This window comes from Mya arenaria, chromosome 17, assembly GCF_026914265.1.
Source record: "Mya arenaria isolate MELC-2E11 chromosome 17, ASM2691426v1".
NCBI lineage: Eukaryota > Metazoa > Mollusca > Bivalvia > Myida > Myidae > Mya > Mya arenaria.
In genome coordinates, this window is record NC_069138.1 from 10,185,378 (window position 1) to 10,213,220 (window position 27,843).

A 27,843-nucleotide genomic window follows, 5' to 3' on the forward strand; every position below is an offset into this window, starting at 1 on the left:
GAATAGGTATATCGAAAGAGTTAACACTGTCAGGGATAAAGCATGCTTATTATACAGACTAACATATTTAAAATATAATACTATGAACGGAATATTCCAACATATCCATGAAGTCGTAAAATGAATAAATGGTTTATATTAATCTCGGAAATACATGTTTTACTCTTGATTTTCATTTTTGTGACAAATGTGAAATGTGACTTACGTGGAAGTAAGCGCGTTAAAAGGCAGCCGGAGTTTTCGAGTACTTTCTTAGTGGAGTATGACGGTGATGTCAAAGATGTTGAAGAATTTGCTAAAACTGTAGGACTCAAATTTGTTCGGAAGGTTAGATTAATACTATACTTATTTATTTGAAATCGATTGGGATGCCAGCTATTAGCTATTAAATCACGTATTGGAATCGAATCCATTTCTTGGATATAAACCAGGGCCAAATTTCTAATAACAGGATTAAGTTAAGCACACTATTTTTATTTTGGTTTAATATGTGTCACAGTCCCCCGGCCATTATATTCGCCAAATATTCATTGATTGATTGTTTTTTTTTTATTTAGTAAGGCATTGATTGATAGATTAATTGATTGGTTGACTGATTGATTGATGGATTGATTGGTTTGTTGATTCATTCATTCATTCATTCATTCATTCATTCATTCATTCATTCATTCATTCATTCATTCATTCATTCATTCATTCATTCATTCATTCATTCATTCATTCATTCATTGGTTGTTTAACTGATTCATTCATTGATTGGTTAATTGTTTGGTTGATTAATTGATTGGTGGATTATTTGATTGATTGATTGGTTGATTAACTGATTGATTGATTGGTTGATTATTTGATCGATAGATTGATTGATTGATTGATCGATTAATTAATTGGATTGATTGATTGATTGATTGATTGATTGATTGATTGATTGATTGATTGATTGATTGATTGATTGATTGAATGATTGATTGATTGATTGATTGATTGATTGATTGATTGATTCCCATCACGGTCATTGAGACCTCCGTGTAGGCAATCGATACAACTCGGTCATCTCCGGCAAGCTTCGGGATAGTTCGATAATAGCCGAGGTTGTTCCGATGGACGTGAAGGTGCACACGTATGTACATATTAGAATTATTGTCAATAAGAGTTGAAATGATATGGGCGCGCTAACTTGGGTATGAAACAAACAAATCAAGTGCGTAAAGACAGTGTAAAACTTCCGGGTCCTATCATGTTGCAATGGCAAGATTTATTTGATATCAAAGATCTGGTTATCTGCTAAACAAATACAATTTGGCCAAAGGAATTGAAAACAAAATCATCTTGAACGTCAGAAGACAATCAGTTATTTTAAGGAAGTTAAATTGATTTAAAAAAATGAAGGTTTTAAGTTTTCAGAGCGTCAATACAATGTTCAACTTTTTTATCACACTCACACACTTTTTTTTATCACGTCCGTTGCATTTTCTTTCAACATGATATCGAGTTAGAAGTTAGATGGTGAATTTTACAGTGGAAGCGCGTTGGATCCCCTACCCCCCTCCTCCCACCACACACACACACATACCCCCCCCCCAAAAAAAAATAAAATAAATAAATAAATAAAAAATAAATAAATAAATAAATAAATAAATAAATAAATAAATAAATAAATAAATAAAAATAAATAAATAAAAAAAATAATAAAAAAAATAAAATATAAAAACAATACATAAAATAAATAAATAGATAAAAAAAAATAAGATAATATAAAAATGAAACACATAAATAAACCTTTTACCCTTTAGTTTTCATTCAATTTAGCGAAGTTTGTGTTTATTTTGATCAGGTGGTGGGACGTTTCTACGAGCTGCAGGATGCTAACCTTCCAGCTAGAACCAAAGCAGCTACACAACTGGACGAGAAGAGCTTGAAGGCCAAACATCAAAAGGTAATAAAACAACATGGTTAAGCCAGATATTTTAAATGGCCCGAAGAACTACTAATATATTGATATAGGGTTTCAGCCGGAATTTCAAAAGGACAGATTGCAAATGGTGAAAACTGCAAGGTGCTATTTGGTGAGAGGGCACGAAAAGGGCACATTAGTATTATAATATTGAAAGAAAATGTTAAACATTGTGTTTTATTGAAGTAATTTTCGGTTTCAGTTGCTAATGTATTAAGTGAGTATGTTGTTAAAATAATGTTATTGTGTTTAAACGTGGTGCCCATGCTGGTCTCCATGAGGGCAAAAAGGTACTTCCAAAAAGGAGAGGTTGCAGTTACCTGCTTTAACTCGTCAGCCTGAACCCTTGTTGAATGTCCCGGTAAACAACACAAAAAATGTAAAAAACAAACATTAAAGGGGCTGTACTCCGTATGATAAAATAGCGAAAAAAAGGAAATTGTCTAACACAGACTTGGTATCGATGTGTCCAATGCATTGAAACTTACTAACTGAAGAACTACTTTATTTACAATTAATTTATTTTTTGCAGTTTATTTCGCATTTTTTCCATTTAAAAAGATTACTAGGTATGTATACCTAGTAGAATTCATTCCCTATGCGTGATTGGCTAGTCGAATTTACCACGTGATATCACAGTGGATACAACACTAGACAATAAGTTTGGCCACACCGGTTCGAACCCGGTATCCTACTCGATTTACTTTTTACATTTTGGTATGTTTTTACAATTATGATATCAAAGAGTAAGATATTTTTATTAAATAATTGTCCTAAGATTCGTTACAGAAAAACACATTTTTGGTGCCAATCTGGTGTACAGTCCCTTTTAGTATGAACGCTTAGGTCATAAATTAGTTAAGGAAGCTTTTTAAAGATTTTAAGGTCTGCCCGCGCCTATTAGCAACATTATGGAATTCACCACGTGCTCTTTATAGAAGCATTTTGAAGACGAATGGGGGGATCTTAGTGTTGGTGCGAACGTCTCTATACAAGCTCACTCCGCCCTTTCTTAATCATAAAGATTTTACTTCATGTCATCTTACTAATACGTGGCGTTTTTTGTTTAGTTTTTATTTCTAACGAATTGTTAGTTATTTCCCCTTGTTTTGATATGAAATAAATGTATTTCAAGGCAAAAATCTTTTAGTCTGGTGCTTTCTTTTCAGCTGCTTGAGATGTCTACGTATTTGTAATAGTTCATTTCTTTTTAATTTTAGCTTTTGTAATTTATTATCTGTTAACTTATAGTTCGATTTTTCTTTAAACAGCTTAAAAGTATTAAGCAGGAAGAGGTCCGTCATATGTATAAGCGGTCAGTGGTCAGCGGCAAGCGGTCAGTAGTCAGTGACAACCGGTCGGAGGTCGAAGACAAATGGACAGTGGCTAGATTGAATCGATCAGTGCCAATAGAGCGGTCGGTGGCCAGTGGCAGCCGGCCAGTGGTCAGAGGAAAGAGAGCTGTGTCAATCAACGATCCACAGTGGGCTAACCAATGGCATCTGGTGGGGACATTTTCTGAGCAATTTCACATTTTAGATTCTTCATAAAGTTATAAACTTTGAAGTGTTGGCTGTTTGGATGCCCGACCACGCGTATTTTTCAGTGAACAAGTTAACATTTGATCATATTATATTTGAAATGTTCTACAATAATGGTATACCCTGATTAATGTCGGTTTGGTACAGAATCCCGGTTCTAAAAAACAAATACAGTAAAACTTCGATCGCTCGAGGTCTCCAGGTCCCGATCTAAAATTTCGAGTGATCGGATGTTCCAAACGACCCTCGTTTGGTAATCGCTCATATGTTCAAAGGCATTCGTACACTAAATGTGAACAGAACATGTAAAAGTAAAACAAAACAGTATATTAATAGCAAAGAACGATAGCTGTTTTACTGTCTTTTCAACTACATGTACATGCATTTTGAGCTCTGTTGACAGTCGAGCCCCGTTGTTTCGAACTCGCTTGGCTCGAATCCCTCAATGGCTCGAACTGTATGTAAAGGACCTTTTTTCAGTTGAAGGTAAGCATTCCCACTTGGCTGGAATTTTCCGAGGCTCGAGGTATTTTCGCCGGTTTCTTGGATTTCGAGCCAGCGGGGTTCGACTGTATTCATTCAACGTGTACTAGGAACGGAATCGTTTCACCTTTTCTCTGTATTTGACTCGATTTAAACATAACAATAATCTCCACACATGTGTGGTGTCCATTCGGAACTCCACGGTCATTTTCCATCGAAAACAACCTCGGATATTTATGGACGGTTTATAATGTCAGAAATCTGTACATTTAACTACGCTTCAAGTAGATCGCGTAGCAATATCAATTTAGCACTTAAACTTAATGGCTTTGGTCTTCGGAATCTTAATTATTTATGCAATTATACGCTTCACCGAAAATCAATTTAAACTTGTTATTACAAAATACACGTTAAAACACTATAATTAATTATTAATATTAATTAAAACCTTACGGACTACTTCTACTGATGTACCGGCATACATCCGAGGTTGTTTTCGATAGAATATGGCCAATGCCGAATGACGTGTATCTTGTTCTAGAATACCGGACAGTCACCGAATCATGATGTCAAAAATGCTTGGGATAAAGGATTCGACGGAAGTGACGTCATCATCGCTATCGTTGATGACGGAATCGAAACTACGCATTCAGACCTCAATTTTAACTACGTAATAAATTTTGAAGTATTAAAATTAGTTTTGTTAAACTATTGTTAATGTAAACAATTCTTAGTTAAATTTAATTAATATCGATACTAAATATTTGTTTTGACTCGATTCACCATCGTGACGTCATAAACAGTAGAAGAGACATATACAACGTTAAAGTGGAGCAGTGAAGAACATTACACAATAGGTCGATTGTTCAGAACTTTGTTAAAGTTAATAAGGCTGTGAACGTCACCGTTGTTAACTTATAAACTTGAGATATGTTTTGATGGGTTCATATACTTTATTCAAACAAGTAAAGCTGAAACAGCTTTTTTCTCGAATCTTATTTTAAATACTAAAGATACGTAACAAGCGTGTTCTTAATTCTTTCAGAGAAGTAAGGATTTGAAAGTTAACATCGATGACGTTAACAACGAAGGTTAACTTTAACAAAAATCTGAATAACCTTTCCAATGTTTGAAGAAAAAGTAATTACTTTTTTGTTATATGCTTTCCGGTTGTATATGGAGATTTGTCAGTGAGATAAAAATGATATTTCACTACGCCACCTGTGAAATATAACATTTTTTGCTCACTCAGTGAAATACACTACGATCTTACATTGAATCAAACAATTATCTTTTATACATATTTACTGATTGGTATTTAAAGGCCCGATTGCTCAGAACTTTGTGGAAGTTAACAACATACATAATTAACAACATACTTGTTAACTTTCAAATTGTTACAGCTCTTGAAGTTAAATGGATACACTTGTGACTTGTGCAGGGTATCTAACACAATTTGAGACGACTGTTTAAGCTGTACTTCTTTTATTTGAATATGTTATCACAATATCACATCATTCACGTTTAAAAGTTAACAACGGTGTTGTTAACTACGTCTTAACTTTAACAAAGTTCTGAACTATCGGCCCATGGTAGATTAAAAAAACAATTATCTTATATATATTTATATTTAATGATTGGTATTTAAAGACATAGTAAATTTAATAGCATTCGTGTTTTTTGCAGGATCCGACGTTGAGTTATGATTACATCAATGACGTCATGGATCCATCTCATCGGCACTACAATGAGGGGTGATGCCCTATATTAGGCCTTATTCATTTTCATTTTCAAAAATTCTTTTCAAGTGTCCACTTCATAAAAAAGTGATTGAAAACTTACCAACCTTTTATTTCCACCAAAATATAAGACTATGATATTATTGATTATAAAATCGATCTAATTATTTTCCATTTTAGAAAAAAAGAAATTGTTTAATCACATACTCGTATGTTTTTTATTTAGCTTGCATTGTATGTTTTTATACTTATTTAGCAACGCCACTCGTAAAATATATCTTTTGGTTGCTCACTCGGTAAAATATTTTACGATCCTACACTGCAACAAACAATTCGTCACCTTAGTGCAATAACTCAATATCTGCTTCTATTTCTATATGCAGTTATTGAGTTATTGCACTAGGGTGACGAATTATCCACTATGTTTTTGTTTGATTAAACGAAAATACCCGTGCACAAAAAGTTGCGTAGGCGCAAAGCAAACACCTCTTGTGCACAAGATGGCCTATCGATGATGTTTTATATAAATTTATTTGTTTTCAATTTAATTCTATTCAATTTAATCTTGTTTTATAAATGCTTAACTACCGAGTGGAAAATATTTGTTTGAAGTATTTTCGTTTGAATTCGAATAAGTATTATCATTAAACAAACAAGCATTATGAAATTGAAAATTAAGAAATGTACTTGTTGAATGTTTACTTTGATTTGAATGTACGTAAAATGTTTTTAATAGGGTCAGTTTGTAGAACGATGCAACGCTGAAATTTTGGTCAATGATTGCATCATTAAAATACAAGCACATCTAAAATAGTTCACTCGTATAGAAGTAGAAAATGACATAGTCTTTTATAGGATAATATATTTTTTTATATTTTTCTGTCATTTTTTTTTAGAAATTAACGTTACTTACTTGTTAATTTACATCCGTGGTGAGCAATGTGAGAACCCCGTTGATGACACGTGATTAATCACCCGGATAATAACACTGTTTTTACATCGGTTGTGCCCCGTGATGACCAATGTGAGAACCCCGTTGATGACACGTGATTCATCACCCGGATAATAACACTGTTTTTACATCGGTTGTGCCCCGTGATGACCAATGTGAGAACCCCGTTGATGACACGTGATTCATCACCCGGATAATAACACTGTTTTTACATCGGTTGTGCCCCGTGATGACTAATATGAGAACCCCTTTAAAGACACGTTATTCATTACCCGGATAATAACACTGTATTTACATCGGTTGTGACCCGTGATAACGAATGTGAGAACCCCTTTAAAGACATGTGAGTCATCTCCCGGGTAATAACACTGTATTTACATCGGTTGTGACCCGTGATGACCAATGTGAGAACCCCTTTAAAGACACGCGAGTCATCACCCGATTACACTGTATTTACATCGGTTGTGCCCCGTGATGACAAATGTGAGAACCCATTTAAATACACGTGATTCATCAACCGATTACAATGTATTTGCATCGGTTTTGCCCCGTGATGACCGATGTGAGAACCCCTTTAAATACACGTGTCTCATCGCCCGATTACACTGTATTTACATCGGTTGTGCCCCGTGATGACCAATGTGACAACCCCTAAGAAGACACGTGATTCATCACCCGGATAATAACACTGTTCTCTTCTTTCATCTATTTACTGGCTGTTTTTGTGTTGCAGGCATGGGACGAACTGCGCGGGCGTGGCTGCGGCCCAGAAGAACTCTGTTTGCATCATAGGGACAGCATATGGCGCCGGCATTGCAGGTACGCGAAGGGCATGGGGACGTTCAAGTTAGGATTGCTTCTTAATTTCGTGCATTCATTTAATATGAACGCTTAGGCAATTTTGCAAATCAATGTAGTGCATTTCTACCAAATAAACACGGACCTTCCATGTAGTCATATATTTATGAGAGACCTGAGCGAATACTGTGAAATTATTTATGTTTGTGGTTTTTGTGGGTTGGGAGATCCACGAATTCAAGATCCCACGAAATATAGACCCTTTATTCACTTTTTCAATTGCCATGTTATGTATATTTCAAGTATGTTCTTCACAGCGGTCGCAGTATACAGCGGTATAACAGCGTAAATACCGAACTCACTGAATATCTTACTATTACTGTTAGTATCTTTAGACGTGTTAATATCTGGACCATCCACTATATAGTCATTGGTCAAGTAGCACGCATTCGCCCATTGTTTCCCAAAAGGGGCTATTCCAGTGTATGTATACCACGTGATAAATTACGTCATATATGCTGCGTCAGATGGCAACTCTTTTGTTAAGAATGAAGACTTTAATCAAAGATAACTTTTCTTTTATTACACCATTTTAAATGAAACAAAGGGTAGCCTATGCCGCTTAAAGAGCCACGCCTTCATTTTATTACCGGAGTTTGATAAGGGGATTAGTTTCATCAAACACTTCGACAAACCTGTTTCCAAAATAATGTTTTGACAGTGCTCCGTCAGACACAGGCAGTGTATTGTGAAAAGGTTTGTCGAAGTGTTTAAGAAACTACACACTCAATCAAACTCTGGTAAAAGACCGAAGGCGGGGCTCAGTAAGCGGCTTAGACTGCGCTATGTTTTATTTAAAATGGTGAAGAAATAGGAAAAAGTTATCTTTGTTTAAAGTCTCCATTCGGAGCAAAATATTGCCTTCCGACGTAGCATTTATGACTCAATTTATCACGTGGTATACACACACTGTATTCGCAAAGGCAAAATAAGAAACGCTGACCCCACAGTTGTTTTTCTATGTACGAAATATTAGGTATGAAAGTAATTAATTCCACGGAGCTGTTCGATTCTTGGGATGATCATTCGGGCTTAGAGGTACAGCCAGTCCCGAGGCTTGAACACTTGTCCACAATTCATTTACTGTCTGACGTCATGATTTTATTTTTGACTTCGTGGTTGCAGCTTCGTCAATTCAGGCGGAGGCACAGATAAAAACACAATATGACGTCATGATACCATTTTTGACGACGTGATTGCAGCTTCGTCAAGTCAGGAGGTGGGGGCACTGATCCGTGAAATAAACCGTTTAATAAACACACTTTCTTTCATGCTTTACGATGAAATATGGGGTTTTAACAGTGAAATAACAACAGTGAAAATATCAAATTGATATTTTCACTGCAAAATAAGGAGTGAAAATATCAATTTTCAGAACTACTTTTAAAATCCTTTGTTGTTACATGTACTTGCCTTGGTCAAAACAGAACACTGGACTTCAGTAAATTATGTCAAAAAATGTTAAAAAAAATAAAGAAATATTTTATAAATTTAAATAAATATATAATTGGAAATTAACAACTTACCGTTTATTACCGGTTATCCCGTTTATCAAACATTTTACTGATCTGTGAAGCTGAATGTTCGAACATTTGCTTCCATTCCAAACAAATTACAGACAAAAACAACTGTTCGAACATAAATAAAATGTTATAGCATCGTTCAAATGCATTTTGAACTGTTAACCGTTGTAGTACGTAAAATGAGCTTCCTGGAGAATTCACACAACAATTTACAGATATATCCGATATTTTTTACCCCACCCACATCTCAAAATGTGTCAACAAACTAGTGTGGCATTTACTCTTCTGGAAAACAAACATTTTAAAGCGAAACAGACTGGTCTCTGACAGTAAGATGACTGAATATTAACTTACTATAAAAACACGCGTATATGCAGTCTTAAACTAAGAAGAATGGTTAAAATCCAATGAGTATCCACATTTGTTTTGCTAACACATTTGACCATCCAAATTTTCATTCTATAAATAGCGGCGTAGTAATTTGGTTAAAATAAAGTATTTTCATTATTTTTTGGAACATTTGTGCACTAATAATACTTCATTTTTTACTGTTCATAACGCTTTGCAATAAAAAACGAGCGAATATTAAGCTATAAGAATGAATAGCAGAGAACTATTTCTCAGCAAACCGAAAGTAGAAAAGTTGATAGCTATAATTATGCATGAGGGGCGCCCCACGGGTAGCGGCGTAAAGCCCACCCTTTTCAAAAAAGGGGGTAATTCAGAAATAAATTAAAAAACAACAACAAATAAAACTCCGAAAATAAGCATAAAAGAAACAGAAAATTTCGCCACTCGTGAAAATATGTTTTTCTATGACACTCGTGAAATGAAATACGATCTTACACTGAAATAAACAAATATCCTCTATATATGACGTCGTGATACTTTATGACGACGTGGTTGCAGCTTCGTCAAGTCAGGAGGCGGGGGCACTGATCCGTGAAATAAACCGGTCAATAAACACACTATATGACGTCATGATACTATCTTTGTCTACGTGATTGCAGCTTCGTCAAGTCAGGAGGCGGGGGCACTGATCCATGAAATAAACCATATGTTGTCCATATATACGTTTATTTTCATTTCAGCGGTGAGGATATTGGATGACGTTGTTGCAGCGACGTCTAGCCAGGAGGCCCGTGCATTGGTCCATAAGCTGGATGACGCAAAGTTACTATGTTTATTACACACTGGCCCATACATTACCATTGTATCCCTTATTCCCTTCCAGCGGTGCGAATATTAGATGACGTTGTTGGGGCGACGTCTAGTCAGGAGGCCCGGGCGCTGGTCCATAAGCTGGATGACGTTGATATCTACAGCAACAGTTGGGGTCCCAGCGACGACGGTGACGCCTTTGGCTCGCTACCAACAGTCGTGGAGGAGGCCCTGAAAACTGGCGTCACGGAAGTATGGCTTCTGTCGCTATCACATAACATATCATTAGTTAACAATACAGTCGAACCTGGTTGGCTCGATCTCCCAGGGACTGGTGAAAATACGTCGAGAATCGAAAAAATTCGAGCCAAGCGGGTACGCTTACCTTCAGTTAAAATATATCAATCCTAAACATCCAGTTCGAGCCAACGAGGAATTCGAGCCAAGCGAATTCGAGGCAACGGGTTTCGGCTGTTATTTCTTCTCGCTCGATTGTACTACATTTGATGAAAGCTTATAAAAAATATGCTGGATTCCGTTTATGGCCAGAAATCAAATATTATGTCCCAGGACAAGAGACTGTGCAACTGGTAGAGCTCAAACCCAACTAACTGGTTAAAGAGAAGGAATGAAATATGTACGTGTCCCTAAAACCTTAAAGAATGAAATTCTTACGCGTGACTTATGATTGATTACTCGATTTGTTGATGTCTGTTTTTATATACAGTATACATAACATATATTATAAGAGTACAATCGAAACTCGCTATGTCGAAATCTGTTATCTCTATGCTCCGGTTATGTCGATTTTGTTTCCAAATAAGTTGGGTTCAGTAAGACATGTTTTGTATTTCGGTTATATCGAATATTCGTTACCTCGGAGCATTTCGAGGTCTCAATGAATTCGACATAGCGAATTTTGACTGTATTCAAATAAACTATTTTAGTATTTGCATTTAGCAAAAGCACAATTTACGATAATAATATTTTTCTAGGCTAATTTAAAAGTATTTACATTTGCAATGTTCTTTCTATTCAAAAATAACTTGACATTCACATTTTTTAACCCGCAAGGGATTATGACGTTATTGATTATCTCAATTCTGCGCTCTGATTGGTTAAACCAAACGTCATCTTACGAATGATATACGACGATATAAATATGATTTATATCTTTTATACAAACGTATGTTGTCGATAACTTTTCTGTTAGAACAAATACTCAATTGCAGAAGATACCAGTGATTTTTCGATGATGAAGAAATATTATGTTAAATATACAGATTGGTCGCATTCTGTTTTATGCTGTATGAACGCAGATCGGTAAGGTTGTATCCCCCTCCCCAAGAAGTGCTGTAACGCCTCATGGATTGAGTTTACGTATCTTTTTGCGTTCATACAGCATGCACACATTAAACATTAACACAGTCTAAACTCGCTATGTCGAACTCTGTTATTTCGATGTTACGGTTATGTCGAACTGTTGTTTTTTTAAAAAATTGTTAAGATAGACATGTTTTGTATATTGGTTATATCACATGCTCGTTATCTCGAAGTATTTCCCGAGGTCCCGACTACTTCGACATAGCGAATTTCGACTGTAGATTTAATAACTATTGCAACTTTCATTCAGGGTCGCGGTGGCAAGGGTGCGGTCTACGTCTGGGCGTCCGGAAACGGCGGGGACAATTTGGATGATTGCAACGCGGACGGATACGCCAACAGCATTTATACGATCGCTATAAACGCGGTCTCGGAAAGCGGGGCGCCCACCTACTATGCGGAACACTGCGCCCCGGCCTTGGCTGCTACGTACAGCGGGGACGACAGCGGTCCGCGTATTGTAAGTATACCGGAATAGATACAGTCAAAGTCGGCATATATGACGTTTTCCAATCCGGGGCACGGATCTTTTAGGTGAGACACTGAACCGGTGACCAAAGCCGCTACATAAGAGGAGTGATTAAAATTGGAGACACTGTACAGCCACCATCATCAAGGTCGCCTGCATACTCCGAATTAAGTATACTCGGAATCGTGTTTTTATAAGATCTACTTTCTATACTGTTTCCTGCCGTAACCAATATGTGCACCGGAAGAAGTCGCGGTAAATACAGCGTACTAGGACGGACTGCAATATAGATATATCAGATATAAATGCGCTACAAAAAAACATTTAATTTTTAAAAATAAGGTTGATAGGAAATGAAATCTTTCTAATTTAAGAAATAGTTAGATGGTATGAAGTAACACTTTAATGATTAATTCTGTGCGGAATGAGCGAAGCGAACGAGCCCTTCTTAATCATTAACATGTTAATTCAGATCACCTTACTGTCATAGAATACTATCTATTTGCCTTACAAATTTGTCAAACATTGACGCAGGGAATGTGTATTGGATGAGTGGCAGTGGGCGTACCTTCAAACACCCGCGAAAGTTTATTTGCTCAAAATATAGGTTGTATTCCTAGTCAATTTTGTCAATTGTTGGAATTATTAAATGCCAACAAAGAATAAAAGATTTCAATTACATTAGTGATAGATGTGTTCATCTTAGCGTCTGTTTTCGGTAGAGGGAGTTATGTTTGAAAGTGTCGTATATGTAAGTCATGTATTTTTGTCCTACAGACGACGACTGGACCCTCGGACTCGTGTGTGAATGATTTCAGTGGCACTTCCGCCGCCTGTCCGCTTGCCGCCGGCATCATAGCGCTCCTTCTGCAGGCCAAGTGAGTACAGACCGGAAGTTATCTCATTAAGAGATATTTAATTAGGCTCACCAAAATCTATAATTACAACATGAATATAATCACAGTTATAATTCAGCGGCACTTCCGCGGCCATAAAGGACGTGCCCATCTAGAGGTTTGTTGTGCTATTTAAGAGGCCTAGTTGAAGGGCATAAAGGACGTGCCCCTTTAGGGGTTCGCTGTGCTATTTAAGAGGCCTAGTTGAGGGGGATAAATAACGTGCCCCTTTAGGGGTTCGCTATTCTATTTAAGAGGCCTAGTTGAATGGCATAAAGAACGTGCCCCTTTAGGGGTTCTTGCCCCTTTAGGGGTTCGATGTGCTATTTAAGAGGCCTAGTTGAAGGCCATGCATGAAGAACACCCCCCTCTGTAAGTCTCTTGTATCTGAAATGAACACGTATACCACCATTAAACAACCCCCAATCTCTCACTGTGGTAACGGCTGACAATTACCAAAAGAAATAAATTATTATATATTTGCGCATATAAACTCACAGTCAATTTTATCTGTAGCTGATTTTCGTAAATGTTTATTCTACATTCAAATTGAGTTCATTTTTTTCTTTAAACTCTTTATTTAGCCCGGCGCTGACGTGGCGAGATGTCCAGCACATGATTGCGGAACACTCTTCATCTGCTGGTCTTAGCAACGGCGGTTTCTATAGCAACGGAGCCGGGAAACAAGGTTAGATTGGATTAAAACCGCTGGAGAGGGGGGCGAAAGGGGCTTGCATTCAATTGGTAATGTTTCCTGTGTAGACGTTTAACTGGTGAATAAATTTATCATTTAAAAGTTAAAAAACGGTGAATTTATCCTTTTTTATCCTCATTGTTTAAACCGACAGTCGCGAATTTCGCTAAACAATTTCGCATAAAGAACTTTTATTGAATTTACCTCTGTGCTTCGTTGCTATGACTTTGAAACGATAGTATCTTGAATTATATTGTTGCCAGTGAGCCCATATTTCGGATTTGGTCTGCTGAAAGCGGAGGCGCTGATTGACAACGCCGCTACGTGGCAGTCCGTACCAGATTCGATCACGTGTTACCAGTTCTCGACCAATCAGATGTAAGTCGTGGTCATTCGGAACTCCTCGACCATTTCCCATCGAAACAATTTCGTATGTATGCCTGTACATCAGTAGAAGAAGTTCGTTAAACTTAAAATAACTGGTTAAATTAATTTTAGTGTTTTAACGTGGATGTTGTATATCTATGTTTAAATTTAATGCCAGAGAAGTGTTTTATTACATAGGTAATTATGATTTCCAAGAGTAAATTCATTAAGTTGAAACTTCTAAATTTAAATAACAACGCGATCTACTTGCAGCGTATTAAAATGTTAAGATTTCAAGCATTGTAAACCGTCCATATACATGCGATGCTGTTTTCGATGGAAATGGCCGAGGAGTTCCGAATGAGTCATGTAGTGAATCTTTTCACGTGTTATTACCTGGGCCTCATTTCTCAAAATATCTTAAGCCTATGTCCCTACTTCATGTGACTAAGATAATTAACTTCTATGCAAAAAGATAAACATACCCTAACTGTGTTTTCAAAAAATATAATGGAGCCATTTTATCGCCGCACGCATCGTACGATCGGTTTTTCGAATTGTTATATCTGAATTGGTATGCAATATATTTCGAAATTTAAAAGCTTGATAAGTAAGTTACGCGACATACCTTTTGGTCAAAACAAACAAAATCATATGATTTTTGTAAAGATGAAAATGTTTAGCCTTTATAATTTATTTGTTAATTGATATATTATACGTGGTCATAAATTTTCCAGTTAAAAAAAATGCGAAAATATCGCGTAGATTTTTTTCTATTTGATGGTGCATATGATACGTTGGATTTGTCATTAACAATACACTTTAAGAGTATTAAACTTGTTGCTAGAAAAGAAAGCCTTAAAGTGACAGTCTTATTTACAATCAAAATCAATACATACACATGTATAACCAACATAAATTTTGAGTGATAAACCTTCAACTTCTTACTAAATAATGCATTTATGGAAAATAATAATAACTGATAACAATATTATAACCGTGTATTTAATAGCTGAAAACAAACATATATTAATGATTGGTGAATGCTAAAAGAATTACTGCGATCTACTATAGTCTCATTAGGTAGCAATACCGTGTTTTATGCACATTTCTTTCAAATTAAATTGGGTATCCTTCATAAGCATCATTGTTTTCGACATTTGTTCATCCTTTTTGGTAGATTTAAACATCCATTCATCTATTAAATGTGTTAAATCTTATTTGTAAGTAATAGTGCACCTTTAAGTAATAACTTTAAAACATGATAATCATACGTACTTGTAAATGCCACAGCAATGCCGTGACGAGCCTCTCTGACTCGCTGTCCCTGACACGTTGCCATATCAGCCACGTGGAACACGTGACCATCAACATTCGATACCAATCGGCTAACAGGGGTACCGTTGACCTGGTATTAACTTCACCCGTCTGGACGCAAACACAAGTTATGAGGTATGTATACATTTAATCTAGGGTTTTAGCTAAATATTACTTTTATGTCGTCCTAAAAAGATAATTAATCATCCCAAGCTAATATTGCGGGTTGAACCGTACAAAACTAAAGCGTGGCTTATCAGTATAACATAACATAGCTTATTGTAATGTTCACACTTGGTAGCCCATAATACAGTTATTCGTACATGTAAATTTTAACACCAAAATTAATACAATGATGAATAAGACATATTTTGTAATTAACAAATACTATAATATAAATTCCAAGTAAGTAATTCCACAAATGGAAGATTATTACCTAAAATACGCTGATTTATTTATTTATTTATTTATTTATTTATTTATTTATTTATTTATTTATTTATTTTATTAGCTTCTGATATAGAAATGAGGTTCTTGTATTTACATAGAAAACAGGTTGAGGTAAATAAAACATGTTTATTGTTAAAATGGTTCAAACAAATGTAACAGCAAACCAAGCACATTCAAGCCCGATACTGTTCTCGCTGATATTTCCATTCGCCATTGCACCAGGTGTTTAATTTTTTTTTCCGTTGTGAAAACAGCAAACTTAAAACTGAAAATACCCCCCCCCCCGGAATTTCTTTGTTTTAATATCCTTACAATCACCTTCATTTTATAAAACTGAATGTAGATATCGATATAGATTATAAACTAAGTAATCTAGTGTGTTTTTGTTGTTTTTGTTTGTTTGTTTGTGTGTGTGTTTCTATGTCTTTGGCGTTTACCCTAAGCCATTAAACTGGGTTTACGTTTAACCTTTTGGCTACTGAGCTTGTTTCTATAGTTTTTCACATAAGTGTTCTAACTTCCAAGTATGAACATATTAAAATAAAATTTGCTTGCTGATGCTTCCAAAAACACACATACACAACGCAAGGCCATATGAATATGTTATTTTTTCTCGTTGTTGGTTCAAACCGTTTAAAAACATGGAGCATAAAAACGTATCGTTTTTTTAAGCGGGAGGAACCAAGACTTTTCAAGCGAGGAGACAACATGGCGGTTCATGACCGTACATCTGTGGGGGGAAAACCCGATCGGCACGTGGACGCTTTCGTTGACTGACGTTTACAACTACATGTACAGTACGTCCCTTTTTCGGAGCTTGTTGTTGTTGTTGTAAGCGAGTGGTAAAGGGCAGTATTTACCGTTGTTGTTGTTGTTGTTGTTGTTGTTGTTGTTGTTGTTGTTGTTATCGAGTGGTGAAGGGACGCATTTACTGTTGTTGATGTTGTTGATGTTGTTGTTGTTAGCGAGTGGTAAAGGGATGCATCTACCGTTGTTGTTGTTGTTGTTGTTATCGAGTGGTGAAGGGACGCGTTTACCGTTGTTGTTGTTGATGTTGTTGTTGTTGTTAGCGAGTGGTAAAGGGATGCATCTACCGTTGTTGTTGTTGTTGTTGTTGTTGTTGTTGTTGTTGTTGTTAGCAAGTGGTAAAGGGAAGCAGTTACCGTTGTTGATGTTGTTGTTGTTGTTGTAAGCGAGTGGTTAAAGGACGCATAACTGTTGTTGTTGTTGCTGTTGCTGTAAGCGAGTGGTAAAGGGACGCATTTACCGTTGTTGATGTTGTTGTTGTTGTTAGCGAGTGGTAAAGGGACGTATTTGCCGTTGTTGTTGTTGTTGTTGTAAGCGAGTGGTGAAGGGACGAATTTACCGTTGTTGTTGTTGTTGTAAGCGAGTGGTGGAGGGACGCATTTACCGATGTTGTTGTTGTTGTTGTTTTTGTAAGCGAGTGGTGAAGGGACGCATTTACCGTTGTTGTTATTGTTGTTGTTGTAAGCGAGTGTTGAAGGGACGTATTTACCGTTGTTGTTATTGTTGTTGTTGTAAGCGAGTGTTGAAGGGACGCATTTACCGTTGTTGTTGTTGTTGTAAGCGAGTGGTGGAGGGACGCATTTACCGATGTTGTAGTTGTTGTTGTTAGCGAGTGGTGAAGGGACGCACTTACCGTTGTTGTTGTTGTTGTTGTAAGCGAGTGGTGAAGGGACGCATTTTCCGTAGTTGTTGTTGTTAGCGAGTTGAAAAGGGACGCATTTACCGTCGTTGTTGTTGTTGTAAGCGAGTGGTGAAGGGACGCATTCACTGTCTACATGTACAGTACGTCCCTTTTTCGGAGCTTGTTGATGTTGTTTATGTTGTTGTTGTTGTTAGCGAGTGGTTAAGGGACGCATCTTCCGTTGCTGTTGTTGTTGTTAGCGAGTGGTGAAGGGACGCGTTTACAGTTGTTGATGTTGTTGTTGTTAGCGAGTGGTGAAGGGACGCATTTACCGTTGTTGTTGTTGTTGTTAGCGAGTGGTAAAGGGACGCATTTACCGTTGTTGATGTTGTTATTGTTGTTGTTAGCGAGTGGTAAAGGGACGCATTTACCGTTGTTGTTGTTGTTTTTAGCGAGTGGTAAAGCAACGCATTTACCGTTGTTGATGATGTTGTTGTTGTTGTTGTTGTAAGCGAGTGGTTAAAGGACGCATAACTGTTGTTGTTGTTGCTGTTGCTGTAATTGAATGGTAAAGGGACTCATTTACCGTTGTTGATGTTGTTGTTGATAGTGAGTGGTAAAGGGACGTATTTGCCATTGTTGTTGTTGTTGTTGTAAGCGAGTGGTGGAGGGACGCATTTACCGTTGTTGTTGTTGTTGTAAGCGAGTGGTGAAGGGACGCATTTACCGTGGTTGTTGTTGTTGTTGTTGTAAGCGAGTGGTGAAGGGACGCATTTTCCGTAGTTGTTGTTGTTAATGAGTTGAAAAGGGACGCATTTACCGTCGTTGTTGTTGTTGTTAGCGAGTGGTAAAGGAACGCATTTACCGTCGTTGTTGTTGTTGTTGTTGTTAGCGAGTGGTAAAGGAACGCATTTACCGTCGTTGTTGTTGTTGTTGTTAGCGAGTGGTGAAGGGACGCATTTACCGTTGTTGTTTTTGTTGTTGTTGTTGTTGTAAGCGAGTGGTGGAGGGACGCATTTTCCGTTGTATATGTTGTTGTTGATGTTGTTAGCGAGTGGTAAAAGGACGTATTTGCCGTTGTTGTTGTTGTTGTAAGCGAGTGGTGGAAGGACGCATTTACCGTTGTTGTTGTTGTTGTTGTTGTTGTTAGCGAGTGGTAAAGGGACACTGGATAAACCACGTTCTTATTAAATCAGTTTTCTTGATCAGATAAGTTTAAACCTTATTGTTTTTACAACGATTGTGAGAACAGTCGTATCGACCATATTCGTGTTAAATTTCGGACACCTGGTGACCCCGTGTAATGTCGGTATCATTCGGAAGAGTATTGCTTTCAGATAACTAGTATGTAAAATAAATGACCATAACTTCATAAAACATTATTTTAGTAAGTATGATAAAGCTTGTTGTTTAATGTTTACATTTTTTTCGGCAATGAAACACCTTCAGTTGATACCAAGATAATATGCACCAGCGGGTTCAGGGCGCACCCGGCGCGCGCCCCCCTCCCTCCTAAAATCGTCCAAGTTTACTTTTTATTTCAATGTTTTATTTTGTATAAAGGAAAAGAACAGTACTAAAGTACGCCCAAAATGCACCATTTCGGACTAGAAATTGTTAAACTTTTCTGTAGAGGGCCGCAAACACCCTGCCAACACTTTAAACACTTTAAACCAAATAAATTTCGTTTCTGAGGGAGGGGCGCAAGTCAAACGAGTACGCCCCTAAGTTATGCCCCCCTCTAACGTCGAATCCTGGACCGCCCCTGATATGGAGTCACCAGTCAACCTTACATAGTTATGGAATCGGAGTCCCATTAAGGTCACGGAAGACTAAAACTACCATGAATAAATATTGCCATTATTTTTCATATTTGCTTATTTTGATCGATGAGTTTTCTATGATCAGCGATGAATCTTTACTCCTGGGAGCTGACGGTGCACGGAACAGTAACGGACCCCGCGCTGGGAGCCCCTACCGGTGAGTAGTCAATTTGTTAAAACTCAATTTTGACTAAAACTATTATACTCCGTTATATCTTATCTTCTTTAAAAATATTTGTAAGACAACAGTATTTAATAGGGACACTAATCGTTCCTGCTCTTTTACTGAATTTTCTGAAGAACTATTTTAACATCGGGCGCATTTGGTGGTGAGGCGACACCCTGTTCCGGTTACGAGAATGCTCATTGTCAGCAGCTGAATAACGTCCATTAGAGCTGCACCCTCACAGATTGAACGTTTTGACAACTTCTTTATTTTTTGTCTTTGAATGAGTCAATTTTTGCGGAAATCCATGGAAACCAGTTAAATAAGACTGCTGACAAGAAATGATCGCAGATATATATTTTTAAGTTCAAAAATTGATGTTTTATGCATTTTTCTTAAACCGTTAGTTAGTTCATAAAACATTTATTTTTCGAACGGAGATATGAAAATCTACGATCTGATATTTTGTCTGCAATCTTATATCATTGGATTGCAGATATTTACGCAAAACATGCTCTTTCCAAGACAAAAATTAAAAAAAGTTATAAAAAAATGGTAAATCTGTGAGAGTGCAGCTTTAAAGCTTAGCGCGCCTACTTCACGTGATTTAACTGATATATTTTAACAACCTCGCCACATATATAGTATCATTTCAGCGGGTTCCCTGGGCGGCTCCTGTAGCGACGCGGTACCATGTTCCGGTTATACGGACGCCGGATGCCTACAGCCAAGTAACGTCTGTGTTGTCTGCTCCTCTGGATTCCACGTGTTCTCTGAATCGTGTTATGAAGGTATGCAGTTCAAAAAGTAAAAAATAAATAGAAAAGAGTACAGGACTATTTCGCCTCCGCCCCTCGAAATTTAAGTTTATTTTTTAGATTACAAGTTAATGAGTTTTGTTTTGTCCCCATCAGTACTGATGTGTTCAAAGTGACACTCTTATTCAAAATCAATACATACACAATCATGTAAAATAAACATTAATTTTGACTGATAAACCTTCAACTACTAACAAAATAATGCATCTATGTAAATTATTAATTACTTACAACAAGATTGTAACTGTTTATTTAATAGCAGAAAGCGCAAAAAATAATAATAAATGATTGGTGAATGCTAAAAGATTTTTTTGTGGTCTTCTATAGTTTTATTAGGAAGACATACCGTATTTTATGTGTATTTCTTTCAAATTCAACATGGTATCCTTCATTGTTTTCGACATTTATTCATCCTTTTGAAATATTAAAACAGTATTATTAATTGTGGTAAATCTTATTTAGGAATACGAGTGCATCTTTAATCAATTTCTTATTTTGACTGCGTCCATATGTTCAAGAATTGGTGATGTTTTTTCAACAAGTTGCATGGAGTTTTAATGTTATTATACACATTGGCAATAAAGGTGCATTTCGAAATCATTGCAAACAAACAGTCGAACCCCGTTGGCTCGAACTTCCTGGGACAACCGAAAATACCTCGAGCCTCGAAAAATTCGAGCCAAGCGGGATTGTTTACCCTCAGTTTAAAGAAATCGGTCCTTTACATCTAGTTCGAGCGAACGAGGAATACGAGCCAAACGAGTTCGAGTCAACGGGGTTCGACTGTATTTGATAAGCTATTATTGGAAGGCTTTGGTGTCTCCATATTGCTCCTACAAACTGCCGATGGTTCCAGATATTGGTGGAACTGTCCGTGTAGTGTGATATGTCGGTATTTCTTCAACAGACGGCTGACTTTTCAAATATAAGAGATATTATCTATATACTGTGATAAGTTGGTAAAGCTCCAAATAACAACCGATGGTTCAAATTATCAGGGGTATTGTGATTATTGTTTACTTACTGTGATAAGTTGGTTAAGCTCCAAAAGACGGCCGATGGTTCAAAATATCAGGGGTATTGTGTATATTGTCTATTTACTGTGATAAGTTGGTTGAGCTCCAAAAGACGGCCGATGGCTCCAAATATCAGGGGTATTGTGATTATTGTCTATTTACTGTGATAAGTTGGTTGAGCTCCAAAAGACGGCCGATGGTTCAAAATACCAGGGGTATTGTGGCTTTTGTCTATTTACTGTGATTAGTTGTTTAAGCTCCAAAAGACGGCCGATGGTTCAAAATACCAGGGGTATTGTGGCTTTTGTCTATTTACTGTGATTAGTTGTTTAAGCTCCAAAAGACGGCCGATGGTTCAAAACAGCAGGTGTATTGTGACAATTGTCTATATACTGTGATAAGTTGGTTAAGCTCCAAAAAACGGCCGATGGTAAAAAATATCAGGGGCATTGTGACTATTGTCGATTTACTGTGATTAGTTGGCTGAGCTCCAAAAGACGGCCGATGGTAAAAAATATCAGGGATATTGTGACTATTGTCTATTTACTGTGATTAGTTGTTTAAGCTCCAAACGACGGCCGATGGTTCAAAATATCAGGGGTATTGTGACTATTGTCTATTTACTGTGATTAGTTATTTAAGCTCCAAAAGACGGTCGGTGGTTCAAAATATCAGGGGTATTGTGACTATGATCTATTTACTGTGATAAGTAAAAAGAAAGAAAAAGAAAAAAATAAGAAAAAAGACGGCCGATGGTAAAAAATATCAGGGGCATTGTGACTATTGTCGATTTACTGTGATTAGTTGGTTGAGCTCCAAAAGACGGCCGATGGTTAAAATATCAGGGGTATTGTGACTATTGTCTTTTTACTGTGATAAGTTTGTGAAGCTCCAAAAGACGGCCGATGGTGATATTTTGAATAGTGTCTATATAGTGTGATAAGTTGGTTAAGCTTTATTAGACGGCCGATGGTTCAAAATATCATGGGAACTGTGATTATTGTCTATTCACTGTGATAACTTCGTTAACATCCATCAGGCGACGAATGGTTCCAAAAATCGGGGCATTATCGATATACTGTTATGTGTTAGTTTTGCTCAAATGGCCGTGTGTTTCAAATATCGGGACATTGTCCATATCCTGTAATACGTCCGTTTAGCTCCATTAAAATGCTGACTGTTCTTAATACTGGGCCCATTGTCCATCTCCGATATCTTGAACATAGATCGGGGCATTGTCCATATACTGTGATACGTCCGTTTAGCTCCATTAAAATGCTGACTGTTCTTAATGCTGGGCCCATTGTCCATATCCGATATCTTGAACATATATCGGGGCATTGTCCATATTCTGTGATACGTCCGTTTAGCTCCATTAAAAGGCTGACTGTTCATAATATTGGGCCCATTGTCCATCTCCGATATCTTGAACATAGATCGGGGCATTGTCCATATACTGTGATACGTCGGTTTAGCTACATTAAAAGGCTGACTGTTCTTAATAGTGTGCCTATTGTTCATCTCCGATATCTTGAACATATATCGGGGCATTGTCCATATTCTGTGATACGTCGGTTTAGCACCATTAAAAGGCTGACTGTTCTTAATAGTGGGCCTATTGTTCATCTCCGATACTTTGAACATATATCGGGGCATTGTCCATATACTGTGATACGTCGGTTTAGCACCATTAAAAGACTGACTGTTCATAATATTGGGCCTATTGTCCATAACATATACCGGGGAAATTGTACAAGTACTAAAATCAGTCCGCTTTGCTAAGTCAGGCTGTTCCAAATATCGTGGCATTGTCCATATAGTGCGATATGTCCGTTTTACGCTTACAGATGGTCGACTGAACGGTTACTGTGACAGCGGCGAGCCGTGCCGTTCCGTCGACGATAGTCTCGAATGTGTCGATGGTAGATGCCAAACGAAAGAAGGTATTTAAAAATGCACCTTTGTGTGATACATGATCGTTTAATGTACAGTTCATTTAGATTTAGACATAATGCCACTTAGTCATTTATGATGTTGATTATGCATGCTATAATTTAACTATGAGTGACTTGTTATGAAATTTGTGTCTACCCAGAACAAGCAACGTTACTTATAGTTCTGTCAGCTCTGTCATACTGTTCTCTTGTCAGCTGCCTACCCCACTCTCAAATCATAGCGCTAAAAGCGTTTAAAGGCTGTCGGTCTGCTATGTTTTGTGAGTTTAGTCATGTAATTTCAGCGGCCTACCTCACTCTCAAATCATAGCGCTTAAAGCGTTTAAAGGCTGTCGGCCTGCTACGTTTTGTGAGTTTAGTCATGTAATTTCAGCGGCCTACCTCAATCTCAAATCATAGCGCTAAAAGCGTTTAAAGGTTGTCGGCCTGCTACGTTTTGTGAGTTTAGTCATGTAATTTCAGCGGCCTACCTCATTCTCAAATCATAGCGCTAAAAGCGTTTAAAGGTTGTCGGCCTGCTACGTTTTGTGAGTTTAGTCATGTAATTTCAGCGGCCTACCCCACTCTCAAATCATAGCGCTAAAAGCGTTTAAAGGTTGTCGGCCTGCTACGTTTTGTGAGTTTAGTCATGTAATTTCAGCGGCCTACCCCACTCTCAAATCATAGCGCTAAAAGCGTTTAAAGGTTGTCGGCCTGCTACGTTTTGTGAGTTTAGTCATGTAATTTCAGCGGCCTACCCCACTCTCAAATCATAGCGCTAAAAGCGTTTAAAGGTTGTCGGCCTGCTACGTTTTGTGTAATTTCAGCTACCTACTACATTCTCAAATCATAACTAAATCCACAATTTCGGAATATTTCACAGATATATTTTTCTAAGTTAAATTTAATGGTACTCGCTCATATGAGATTTTGGACCAAAAAGTAGTTTTCCCGGTAATGCATTTTAGAAGACTTATTTTATCATTATTTTACTCTATGATATCGAAATGGCAGAAAAAATACAATTTAAGTATAAAATAGTAGTTTGGTTATAGTGGTGCCGGTAAAATCAAAACGGAAACGGACACCTTAACCACTAGGCCACCGGGATTAAAACAGATTTATGGATATTTTGACGATTTAATCATTTATTTATAATATCACGTGATAATGTCAATCAACCAATCACGCAACAATGAACTCATTGAATTCGCTGGAACCCGTCAGAAATGGTTTTGAAAATTGTGGTCTTCAATAACGACATTTGAGCAAATATCAACTTTTGCTGAAGGTTTCCAGCTTTTTGGAATTTTAGTTTTAACACTCCTTATGATTTGCCACACATTATTTCTTAATTAATAAAAAGGTGCATTTTACAGACCATGAGCGAGTCCCTTTAGCATTTGGCTTAAAAATCCATATATTGCATACAGGTATTAAAACTAGACGAAATTGAAATATGGCGAAAAAAATCCAATAAATACAACTGGGTCGAATTCATAAAGCATCTCAGTGAAAAATGTCAGCTAAGTGAAAAAGTTTTTTTGTTAATTAAATTTAAATTAAAATAAAAACGTTTTTATACCTAAAATATGAAAGTAAGCAAGAAAATATCAAAACAAAAATCGCATATGAATAAATTTGATGAAATATAGCAAACTATTCATAATATTTAAAATCAGAAAAAAAACAGTAAGTTGTATAGTTTCACTAAGAAGCTTCATGAATACTATAAGGCCCCTGGACACATTCAAGCTATCTATTTATATCAAGCTAGCTATTTATATCCGCCAGGATTAAAACAGATTTATGGATATTTTAACGATTTAATAATACATTGATAATATCACGTAATAATGTCAATCAACTAATATATATATATATTTTATAGCAATTTTTAAAACCCCTTCTTACGGGTTTCAGCGAATTCAAGAGTTCATTGTTGCGTGATTGGTTGATTGACATTATCACGTGATATTATCAATGTATTATTAAATCGTTAAAATATCAATAAATCTGTTTTAATCCTGGCGGATTTAAATTTTATCATCTTTGCAGATAACAGTTTGCCCGTTGCCCTGATCGTTGGTGCTGTTGTAGGTGGACTAGCTGCTCTTGCCATTCTTGTGTGCTGCGTGTTTTTCGTAAAGAAACATTTCTGCGGAAAAGCAACTTCGACTGTAGCCCCCTCTCATACCCATGCTGGTAAACATTGGTTGTCTGTAACCTTAGTCGAAATAATAATAATAATAATAATAATAATAATAATAATAATAATAATATTAATACTAATAATAATAATAATAATAATAATAATAATAATAATAATAATAATTATTATTATTATTATTATTATTATTATTATTATTATTATAATTCCTCGCTTTATTTAATATTAAAGATAAAATGTACATATAACTTCGTTTTTGCTTAAATCATTGAATAATGTGACCAACCGTTAAAGGGACTAGACACCAGATGGTTCCAAAATCAGCAAATACAGTATTTTCTCAAAACAAGTCTAGAATAGTCACTTTTAGCTTGTATTAGGCTGATAATACTCCATTTACATGATAAAAGACTATTTTGTCGCTGTCTCAGCTAAGTTTACCCAATAAATAATAGCGCTTATAGTGTGTATATTTAGCATGTGAAAGTCACGTGATTAGTTCAGATACATATACCGACGGTTATTTTAAATTCACTGGAATTAAATTGGTAAACAACCCCAGTTAATTTTTGAATTGGAAAAGTTGGCATAAACTTCGAAAGATTCATGTCGTAAGCGAAGTGATACATGATGATCAGTAATTAAGATTCATTGTGTTCAACAAAACAATATCATATTTATGTTTATTTTGACAATTTTCCCTTTTTTTCTTGCAGTTGTATCATCATGAGTCTAGTCCCTTTAAATGAGAACGCTGTGATAAGAAATAAATCAAAATTATAAACTAATGATAGCAAACTGCTCTTGATTTGATGATAGTGTGGTCCTTGACTGCTTTGATAAAATCAATATGAATATGCTGACCTTTCGAAAAAAGAGCGCCGCGGAGTGAAAGCGAACGCTGTATGTTCTTGTTTCTTTGTTTGGTTTTTTGCGCATGCGTATTATCTCTAACAACATCTGTGCCAAGTTTTATTTGAATATCTGAACCGTTTTGAGTTGAAGCAAAGCTTTAAAAAGATCTACTACACTGCCGACGACACCGAGCTATAACTGAAGAGCAAGGTTACGGACACCTTATATCAGAGAATAGCTTCGGGCGAAGACTTGAAGCCATCTTCGATCTAGATTAACAATACGCATTAAGATAACACATGTATTGTTGTAAATTCTCATTTTTATAAGCTTCTTTCTTTCCATTCAAATCAGGTTACAGGTCAAGAGGTGAAATATGGAGTTCTAATTCACAACCGATGTCATATCCGTCTAGTAGAATGACTTATCCGACGTCATATCCTACAAGTGGAATGTCCCAAACGACGTCATATCCTACAAGTGGAATGTCCCAACCGACGTCATACCCCTCAAGTGGAATGTCCCAACCGACGTCATATCCCCCGAGTGGAATGGATTATTCGACGTCATATCCCCCAAGTGGAATGGATTATTCGACGTCATATGCCCCAAGTAGAATGTCCCAACCGCCTTCTTATTCGAGAATCGGGGAGTATCCGATGCAACACACATAAATAAACATGTGCATGCTGCGATATGTGATAAATATATCTGTGATAATACTTGATGAAAGACGATGATATAATCAATATGTTAAAATAAAATGCTTAATTTATTGTTATTAGATACTTAAACGCAAAAATAAATGTGTTTAAATGAGTGTCTGAAAACAAACCATTGTGGTGTATGTCAAATCTCAAACTGGTGTGATGTTTTGTCCAGGTTCAACCCATTGTGGTGTATGCCTAAGCTCTTACCATTGTGATGTATGTCTAAGCTCAAGCCATCGTGATGTATATCTAAGCCCAACCCATTGTGGTGTGTGTCTAAGCTCAACCCATTGTGATGTATGCCTAAGCTCAACCCATTATGATGTATGTCTAAGCTCAACCAATTGTGATGTATATCTAAGCTCAACCAATTGTGATGTTTGTCTGAGCTGAAGCCATTGTGTTGTATGTCTAAGCTCAAGCCATTGTGTTGTATGTCTAAGCTCAACCCATTGTGATGTATGCCTACGCTCAACACATTGTGATGTATGTCTGAGCTCAAGCTATTGCGATGTATATCTAAGCTCAAGCCATTGCGATGTATATCTAACCTCAACCCATTTTGATGTTTGTCTTAGCTGAAGCCATTGTGATGTATGTCTAAGCTAAACCCATTGTGATGTATGCCTAAGCTCAACACATTGTGATGTTTGTCTAAGCTCAAGCCATTGTGATGTATATTTAATCTCTAGCCATTGTGATGTTTGTCTAAGCTGAAGCCATTGTGATGTGTGTCTAGGCTGAAGCCATTGTGATGTGTGTCTAGGCTGAAGCCATTGTGATGTGTGTCTAGGCTGAAGCCATTGTGATGTTTGTCTAGGCTGAAGCCATTGTGATGTTTGTCTAAGCTCAAACCATTGTGTTGTATGTCTAAGCTCAAGCCATTGTGATGTGTGTCTAAACTCAAGCCGTTGTGATGT

The 27,843-nt window shown here is 36.8% G+C and overlaps 1 protein-coding gene across 2 annotated transcripts; it reads left to right on the forward strand.

The window, feature by feature from the left end:
- On the forward strand, nt 1-27,033 carry LOC128222767 (furin-like protease kpc-1). 2 transcript variants are annotated; one of them, XM_052931879.1, is made up of 18 exons: nt 1-327; nt 1,832-1,933; nt 3,223-3,456; nt 4,517-4,645; nt 5,662-5,729; nt 7,400-7,485; nt 10,282-10,460; nt 11,842-12,051; nt 12,838-12,938; nt 13,541-13,644; nt 13,914-14,028; nt 15,310-15,468; nt 16,456-16,580; nt 19,340-19,411; nt 20,077-20,211; nt 23,102-23,197; nt 25,247-25,393; nt 26,568-27,033. In XM_052931879.1, the coding sequence occupies exons 1-18, from the start codon at nt 121-123 to the stop codon at nt 26,885-26,887; spliced, it is 2,589 nt and encodes an 862-aa protein (XP_052787839.1). In that variant the 5' UTR covers nt 1-120; the 3' UTR covers nt 26,888-27,033. The 2 variants fall into 2 exon arrangements, with proteins under 2 accessions (XP_052787839.1, XP_052787840.1); XM_052931880.1 differs by having other exon boundaries at nt 25,289-25,393.
- The last annotated feature ends 810 nt before the right edge of the window (nt 27,034-27,843 follow it).

Coding starts and splice junctions, on each gene's coding strand:
- LOC128222767 (XM_052931879.1), top strand. CDS start 121: ATGAATAAATGGTTTATATTAATCTCGGAAATACATGTTTTACTCTTG. Junction 3,457..4,516: donor GGGCTAACCAATGGCATCTG/GTGGGGACATTT, acceptor ATCTTGTTCTAG/AATACCGGACAGTCACCGAA. Junction 14,029..15,309: donor CAGTTCTCGACCAATCAGAT/GTAAGTCGTGGT, acceptor TAAATGCCACAG/CAATGCCGTGACGAGCCTCT.